Source organism: Equus asinus, chromosome 3 (assembly GCF_041296235.1).
Source record: "Equus asinus isolate D_3611 breed Donkey chromosome 3, EquAss-T2T_v2, whole genome shotgun sequence".
Classification (NCBI taxonomy): Eukaryota; Metazoa; Chordata; class Mammalia; order Perissodactyla; family Equidae; genus Equus; species Equus asinus.
In genome coordinates this window covers 107,946,777-107,956,336 of record NC_091792.1, presented here as the reverse complement: position 1 = coordinate 107,956,336, position 9,560 = coordinate 107,946,777, and the positions used below count along the sequence as shown (strand labels likewise).

The 9,560-nt window shown below is 35.5% G+C and overlaps 1 protein-coding gene across 1 annotated transcript in view; it reads right to left on the bottom strand.

The window, feature by feature from the left end:
- Positions 1-3,185: 3,185 nt before the first annotated feature.
- The window catches only part of LOC106826094 (UDP-glucuronosyltransferase 2C1-like), a 30,307-nt gene continuing 23,932 nt past the window's right edge, over positions 3,186-9,560 (bottom strand). Inside the window, exon 6 of the mRNA XM_014833249.3 lies at positions 3,186-7,715. Coding sequence (XP_014688735.3) covers positions 7,436-7,715 — 280 coding nt within the window. The 3' untranslated portion in view covers positions 3,186-7,435. The remainder of the gene's footprint in view (positions 7,716-9,560) is intronic.

Here is a 9,560-nt window from a genome sequence, read left to right as displayed (position 1 = left end):
GACACATTTTGTCCATAGGTCATCAGGATGGTGGATTTTACTCCTTTGGTATCAATTACTGGGCAAATCATCTAGACAACTTTATCTGTGGACTAATATGAGTTTAGAAGACAAATTTAAAGGAAATCCATATCTTACTTCTCACTTAAGATCCACCTTTATAGTCAATGTAATATTTAACTAGACATTTCTTCCACAAAGACTATAAACATTATATGTTTCTAAGTTTGGCAGGTGAGATTGTGTAGGCTAAAGCTTAAAGAACTATTATGGATTTTACAAGCATACATGGTAATAATTTTTAATTCATGCATTTTTTCTTTTTATATTATCTTTGTTCAATTACAATTTACAAACTATAAAATACACCCATATGTGTCTACAGCTAAATAACTACTAACAAACACATTCATTGATGTTACCACCACCACAGATGTGTTCAGTACCTTGGTCTCTGGTAGTCAATTTGGATGTATGTTGGGGAGTGTGAGAAGCAGTTACAGCTGGACTAAAGGCAGTCATTTTCATATAGAGCTGTATATTTGGGTTTCTAAGTAAAAACACATCTAGTGATCTTTCTTCTTTTTAATTTTACTGTTTTTTCTTGTGCATATTACTTTGACATTCCCTATGCTCACAGGGCAATATTTGTGGTTCAGGGTTAGATTTGCAGCTTGTTGCATTAACTAGTCATACTTGGGTCCTACTAGTATTGAACAGGGCACTAGACACATGATTATCTACAGTAGAATTTTTAGCTATAGATACACATTTTGTGTAAAGGACATAAGCTCACATAGTATAGGAACGTCTTCTTCAGTATTGTCTTCTTTTCAGTACTCTGATTACAAATGTACTTAATCAAAAGTTTAATATTAATTATGTAACTATTTCTGGACATAGAAGCAGGGTTTAGGGGAATCGTCAAAAAATAATTTAGAATTTTGGGCTAGCAACAGAAAGTGCTATTACCAACCCACATCTAAAAGGCATGAGAGTTTTGTGGTTATCAGAGCCCAGTTCTTAGTGGTACTGTCCTTATTGGGTGCTGCAGCTTCTCATCGGCAAGTGCTATTGGGCCTGGTAGTATTAAGAGGCATCCCAGTGTATTTTCAGGATTTTCAAAATAGTGCTCCTTGTTCATTGCTAAGTATCATCCTAATTTCCCTTCTCTGTCCGTTAGTTCTGGCAGAAGGCAGAGAACAGGCTCAGCTTTCATTTTCACAGAATTACTTCCTGATGAATGCATTCCTTCTTAAGAAATAGGACCTGAAAACCCACTGAAACCTAATGTCATGGAGACTGGAAGCAAAAATTGCTGAAAGATTTATTTTTTGTTGTAGTATTAGGGGCTACTTTCACCTCTTGGTCCCAGACTTACATATTCTGGTTTTGGAGGTAATGGCATCCTATACTGACCCCAAGAGTGAGGTCTCAACCACTTCCTGTATGACGGGCCTCCAGAAGATGCCATATTTCCGCTTTTAACTGACCTGTCCAAGAACATATTGTCAATTGTTTTAAGGTAATGGACATATCATGGTATGTGCGTTTCAAAATATTGCAAAGATGACTCATCCTATTTGCTTGTCATCATGTATTTATAACTGCCCTATGTGAAAGATTGCTTAGAATTCAACTTAACTATATCTTAAGTTCATTTACTGATTTACATCACCCCAGGTGATCTGACTATCCCAACAAATAGATGCCCACCTCTCACTGGACATTTAAGAATACAACAAGCACAGGTGCATTTAAGAATAATGATGCAACTTTAATGAGGTAACCCAATTAAAAATTATGAACCAAAGAATGTGAGATGTTACAACAACATCCAGTGCCTAACTAGTATGAGAAGCCAATCTGACACAATATCATCAACCTGGTCCCATTGAGCGATCCGTGCACTTGGCTCCCTCTGTACCTCCAAGAACTATCAGTAAGCACAGGACACCTGGGGTCAGTCGAAGCAGAGAGAGAAATTTGGAGATTTGAGTCCTAAACCCCTACCCTGTATTTTTCATTTATTTAACAACTTAGCTTTCTAAGGAAATAAATTTTTAAACTGTTAGTGCTCATTATGTGGTTTGTGTGGTCACTTAGACCTGCTGCCTCAGGCAATTAATTGATTTTTTGCTGCAACCTGTGTAAAACTAACATTGAAACCTCAATACAATACATATATTCAGACCACCTAGTCCATTTCCATGCTTCCTTCGTTGTAAATTGTGCTACCTAATCAGAGGTGATGTGTGGTATAACATCACAAGGGAAAAGGCAGTCACTGAATTCATAAATAGTGGTTCTGGAGGAAAATCTGAAGGCAGGGAAGGGCAAATATGTAGTCTGAATATGTGTCACCCTGTGAAGACCAAAACCTGCACCTTCCGTAGTGGAAAGAGTCCTATGCATAATTTTGATACCAACTGCATTGCTCAGAAAATGATGGTTGAAACTGGGGTCTCAACATTGATCTTAATGATTAGAATATTAGACGTATGCAATGACAGCAACTTGTTCAGTCGTGAAAGGGGAAATTACATATTTTGCAGTACATGCTTCCAAGGCCATTTTATACGTGGGCCTATTCACAAGAAACAAGGAGGATGGGGAAAGAAGTCGACTAAAATGCATGGGATGGGTTTTCATGTTGTAGTCACTGAGTTTCTTTTGTAGTGGATGCCCTCTGATAAGTGTTCCATGGATCACAAATATCTTCAAACTCTGAACAGTATACAGTATCTATTGCCACAGTAAATCCAGACACTTATTCTCTTTGTTGGTAGGGATAGAGGAGAAAAGCATTTTCCAGATTAATAACTGAGTACCTGATGTCAGGGGATGTGTTGATTTGCTTCACTTAAGATATCATATCTGAACCTATGATTAGGTTTATAAATTAGTTTGTGATAAATTATAGTCATTTCTATGACCCACCTTTTAGTACTCCAAACAGATGTGTTAAATGAGGTTGTGATAGGAATCATCACCTCTGTATCTTCCAAGTCTTTGACAGTACGTGGATATCTGGAAATCCCCCAGAGTTGTGACAGTGCTTGTGATGCATTGTCTTGTTGGAAGGTGAGGAGCAGGCAATGTCAGTGGCTTCCACTTGGCCTGTTGTGAAGATCTCTAGTTTGGGTGATTGAAAGGACGCACAGACTCCATAGAGAATACTCATGAAATGGTTTTAATACAGGAAAATTAGAGCTTGTGGAGTTAAAGTAGGAGAAAGAGAGTAAAGGAGAGCACCAAGGGTCCAAATGACTTCCAGGCACAGATTCCCAGGGTACTTTCTTGTTTATACAGGTCAGACTTTGTCTCAGGAAATGAACCATCAAGATTTGTGCAATGAATTTTGATTGGTTGTAAATATAAAAATGATTAATGGGGTCCTCTGTGCTCCTCTTGTCCTTTAACTAAGCCAGCCTGTCTCATGGGTCACATCAGTTGTAAGCCATCAATAAACAAGTGGCCTTGGAGGCTAATGGGAAAAGGGGAGGAAGACTTTCAAACTTAAACACCAAATCTAAACAATTAGTTAGTCACACATCCTTCTCTTGGCCCAGAATTGATACTAGAATCTAGAGTTCCACAAAGATAACCATGAGCCTGTCACAGTCCAGGTGAGGTGATTCAAATGGAAATTCTGTCAGTTACTAAGTTATCTACATTTCGGTTTCACAGAAATAAACAAGATGAGTCTGTGATCATACTGGATGCATTGCAAGAACTGAGGGCACATCTTTACCTATAACTTGACCTTTGTGAACTCTCACTCTTACTTTTGTACCATAATGGTGTTTTGGGTCTCCAGAGATTAGTGTCAGTTCAAAGTGATTATCAAATAATATCTAGAAGATCTAGGTATTTCTCTTTCTCCTGAATACAGCTACCACTGTAAATACACTCTATGTAATTTAATCTAATAAAGAGATCTAATCTGGAATTGGAATCAGAATTAATTCTGATTTAGGTTTGAGATAAATTGCTTCATCACAAAGGAGCTAAGCAATTAGAAGAAAGATGTCAGAAGAAATGCTCAGAGGAAGAGTTCAGAATATGTGGGTCAAGATTGCATTATATTTTCGAGTAAGAAGAAAAAAATGAATAGCACTTCATAGCAACCTATCATCTGGACCCAGTAATGAGGAACAGGTCCATGATCAAGTCCATGTTCATAATTCTTCTGGGATTGTCATGACTGGGTAGTGGGACCATTGCTCTGTAATAAACTCTGGCAGAAAATGTACTCAACTAATTTCTGTGAGTCTTTAAGATTAGCAAATATACAAAAGTAACAGGTGAACTCACATTTTGAATTTTAGGATTCTCCAGGAGTATGGCATTGGGTCTTGTGAAGATCTGGAATGGAAGCTCACCACTCATTACAAAGGGATGGTGCAGAAGTCATACTAACAGAGGTGGTTTCTTCTACCTTTCACACAAGCAATATGATACCATTAAGACACGTAGAACATGAGTCTTCCTTCAATGTCAACTAGTTATTGATGCAATAGCAGTTTTATATCAATAAAGAAAGAAAGATCTAGTTTATTCTAAACTCTCCAGGATTTTTAGGACCCCCACCCTCATCATTACCTGGGTGATGAGACCTTATATCTAGCAGTTCCTGGAAAAGAGAGAGGAATTCTTAAGGAGGAATGCTAATTAGGGCCAAGGATCTCCAGGACAGTAGGGTTGTTTTGTTTTCATGGTACAATCATGATTTTATGAAATGACAATTGCTTTAAGAGTGAAAGATAGGTGGATGCATGTCGTGGTGTCATACGGATTAATTGGTATCCTATATGAGGGATTTCATCTGAATTGATGAAAGGTCCATCTCTGAATGAGGGAAATGAATGGCAGAAAATGAGAGGGCGAGATTAGGATTTCAGCTTCTTTACCTGGGTTTTCACCCAGAATCCAGAGCAATGATAGAACTGGAGTGTGATTTAGAAGTCAAGAATCATGGGGGAAAATGAAAATAGGAGTGGACGGCAGGCAGCGTTTCAGTATGCATTGCAGAACTTAGGTTCTCTGTTCCTTACGCAGAAGACTGTTCTCAGTCGCAGCTGTCTAACAGTTTAAACATCATGGATACTGTTCCATTAATTTCTGGAGTGTGGTAGATCTGGTCTGCAGGTGAATCATCATTTTTGGTAAAATACGTAAAACTTCACAGAAACAAACATTTCCCTCATTGTAAAAGGCAAGCAACTTCAAAAATCAAAACATACAACACTATGAATCACTTTTTCTTTAGAACATATAGAACATAGTGTTTTGTTCACATATATATGCATGTGAATATGTACAAAATATTTGCATCTACCTATTAGAATTTCATTTAAGCTATAGTCCAGAAGAAAATTGAGCAGATTTTCATAACACAGTCACAGATGTGTTGTAAATAGTTTTACAATAAAGTATTTTAAAATGTTATTTTAAATGAGTAACAAAGCCAGAAATCATTAAACTCCTGACAAATGTATTCTTATTGAAACTTAACCCGGAAAAAAAAAACAGTAAGTTACATATGTTTAGTCTCTGCAAACAGAAAATTATTAATGAATGTTTTATATACTTAATATAATGATATAATGATCTATAGGTGATTTGAATAGATAAATCTTTGTTTTTAAGAAAAGCAGTCGTCTCTACAAGATAGAATATATTCATCTATTTTTCAGGGTAATTCTTTTGAATAAATAGAAACTGGTGACAAAGTATCAGATCTTGAGTGTAGTTTAACAACTCATGTTACATAATATTGAAAAATGAAGAGGTATCTTAACTTTGACATAAAATGATCAAAGATTAAGCTATGCTTTTAAAGACTATGATAGGAAAGAGCATCATTTTATTGCCGGAATCAATAAATCAGCACCATTGTAAATTATTGCTCTGATTACATTAAGTAGATCTTAAACCAAGCAGCTTTAGTGTTTACATTTTTAAATTCTACATCTTAAATCATTATAATTAATTATTTCGAAATTTCATAAAATTGAGATGATATCTTTTTTCTCCTATATATCTTTTAAATTAATTTCCCCTCTAAGAATTAATTGTTTACCTTCCTCTTGTTTACTATTCCTGTAAAAAACAGATATCACCCTAATGATTTGTATTGTTCTCAAGGTCATACTTTTATGCCTCTTAAGCTTGGGTTATAAATATCAAACTCTGTGCTGAATCATTTACTAAACTTGTATAATAGACAAAGTTATCACAGTTAGGTTGAGTAATTCTTTGACCTTACGGACAAGGAATTAGCAAATATATTAGAAGAGAGACTTTTTAGAAAAGAAAAGAAGAGAAAGCCTTACTTCTATTAAAATTCAACCTACATCTTCAAGTTTACTGCAGATTTCTGGCCAATGCTAGGTAACAAGAATCTTAAGTACTTGTGCCTAGTATAGTCATCACGGTACAGTTTATGTGAGAACCAGGAGAAGTGATGGAGGAAAGGAAGAAGAAGAAATGGGCAAACTAATTGAGTTTCTGAATAGATGTAGAAATTACCCCCATAGCAAATAGCATTTCTGAGAAATGCATTGCCCACATCAAAATACCTGAAGTGTAGCTAAATAGGTTTGCCTCTTCTTTCCAAATATGGATAAGTAAAATTAACACAAGAAAGAATTTTTTTTAAAAAATTTAAATTACCTAAAGGGATCGGCATTAAATTCCAATCAGGTACTTATCTCCACCATACCACCAATCACGCAAACTTGTCAAAATCAAGTTCTCCCACTAGTTCTCTGAAGCCAGAGCATTACAATACAAATAGGTCTTATCAATATTAATTTCCAAAGCAGGACAACCCTCAAATCAAACACAAAAAATAGTCTTTGTATTGCAAGGAGGAGAAAGTCAGATGTGTCGCATGAAAGGAAACGGATGGTATAAACATGCTTCACAGAAGTGTAGAAATCCTGACAGTCTCCTGATATTTCTAATTGAAAGGGAAGCTCTGGCTATAGTGTGTTCCATCCTACTTCTTGTCTAGTAGCTTTAGAGAATATGCACTAATTATAACATACGGGAACAAAAATGATGTCAAATATTTAGAAAATGTTCAATATGATTGACACTGAATATAGAATTAATCATTATGTTCCTAAGGCCTCAAACAGCATCTCAATTTGTTGAACTGAAACAAATGAATCAACTAGAGCACTAAGATTTCAATAGTAGCAACTTCCATGTTCTTATATATTTGTCTTCTCTTTTTAAAGACTAGATTACTTAACACCTTAATTCTAAATCTTGTACCCAACTCAATGGAAGAGATTTTAATCTCTCACTTGATAAGCTGAGGGATGCACAAGAGCTTGGAAGAGTAGAAGAAGAGTCTCTTCAAATCAGTAGCTGGATTAATTGGGTGAACCCTATCAACACTTCCAGCCAAACACAAAGAAAATTATTCTCTCTTTTTCTTCTTTCCTGTCTTCCCAAACTTCCAGCAACAGAACAGGCAACATTTTGTGACCAGAAACATAATAGTTGCCACACAGGCTAGCAGGAACCCAATCACATCCAAAGAACGGTACTGGTACCAGGTGAGATCGTAGGAGGCTGGCCGCAGGTGTTTGGCTCCTTTGTGGCGCATGACAAACTCAATCCAGAAGACTGCTCGATCCAGGGGCTTCATAGGCTGATCATGGTGAATTCTTGATAACCTCATAGCATTCTCTTTATATCTAAAGATTGGATACATAGATAGCAACTTGAAAAATTCATGAAGAACATGATATGCTTAATTATGTTATGTTCTTAACAGTTACTATGTAACTATATAATAAACTTCTCGTTGATGATAGCACCAAGAACCTAGAATGCATATGACAATTTATTTTCTCATGAGAAACTTCTAGATATGGTGACCTATCAGTTGGAATTATTCAATATTTCAAAGTCTAAGTAATAATGGGAGGTAGGGGAGAAAATAATTTCTGATTGGAAACAGGATTTGAAAAGTTCCGAAATAAGAATGCAGACTATGTCTGTTAAGAATACAGAATTTTGATCTAATTTGTTAAGTGTGGTTTTAGGAACAAGACAGTGAAAGGAAGGATCACTGAGGGGCAGATCTATGATGAAGAGACTCCCTTCTCCCTCTACATGTTTGGTCTGGAGTGTAAGTGTTGACAAAAAGTTAGTCTTCAACAGTAGCAGGTAATGGTTTTTGTTTATGACCCTCCTGCCTCTGACATTTCAGACTGAACCAAAAAGCTTAATGTGACCCTATGGGCAAAAAGTAGGGCCTGAGAGTAAGTAGAGGCTGAGATCTTTGCTTCAAGCTACTGAAGTCAGTGTTGAGAAGGGACAATGGCAATAGTGAGAACACAAATCCTTCTAACTTCACTCAAGGAACAAAAGACTAGGCCAGAGTTTTGGTTTAAGATTTGGATGGCTGACCTAGAAGAAGGATTTCCTTGAATTTGTGAAGGAGTTGAAGGAAGGAGGTAATTCTTCCACACTGAAGTGCAATAATCATTTCAAGAGAATATAGAACATTAAATTGTAGAAAATACTGGAACAACATGTAGAAAGTTCTGAGGAAGAGAATGGGGAATCAGAAAAATTATGCAAAGCCCTGTTGCGCTTTGCTTTTAAAACAACAAGACAGGCTTTCCTTAAAATGCAAGAATTTAAAGCATAAGTTCCTATGGATATATGTCAGGAAAAAAAAGAAACAACAACAAAAGCTCCAAGACATGAAAGTAAAATATTTGTTAGAGAACAAATTAAGAAAACCGAAACAACTCAGGAATAGAAAGACTGAGGTAAAACACTAATGAGACTATTAACTACATATAAATACCAAACTAGGGTTAAGCAATAGTGGAAATTGTGGGCATAGACAAGATGTATATGTTGTAAGCCTTAGCAATGAAGTAATGATAATACATCAAACAAAAATTAAGATGTGAGACTTAAGAGACAAGCATGAGAGGTTGAGAAGTGACTTTAGAGTGAGCAGTCATTATATATTGACCAAATTGGAAACATTTTAAAAACATTTTTCCTAATCTTGTCAATATTAGTTCATAGGTTTATATGTAATTTTAGAGCTTAATGTGTTAAAGAATATTTATCCAAATCCTGGACATTCTTTTAATTTGATTATGGTTTCTTTCACTCTCTGAATATATTTACTGGATTTATTTCAAATAAAACAACATGATTAATGTAATCATTTATTGTTGAGAAATTATGTGTCTATTTATGAGCACAGTTACGTTTATTTGAAATTAAATAATATTACCAAGAAACATCAAAATGAAAGGATTTTTCAGCTTTACTTAGATATAATTGAAATATAACAATGTATAAGTTTAAGGTGTATGACCTGTATCTTCATACACTTATACGTTGCAATATGTTCACCACTTTAGCATTAGCTAATAACTCTATCACATCATATAATTACCGTGTTTTTTTTTTTTTTTTTGTGGTGAGAACATTTAGGATCTACTCACTTAGCCACTCTCAAGTATGTAATATGGTATTGTTAACTATAATTACCACGCTTTACAAAGATC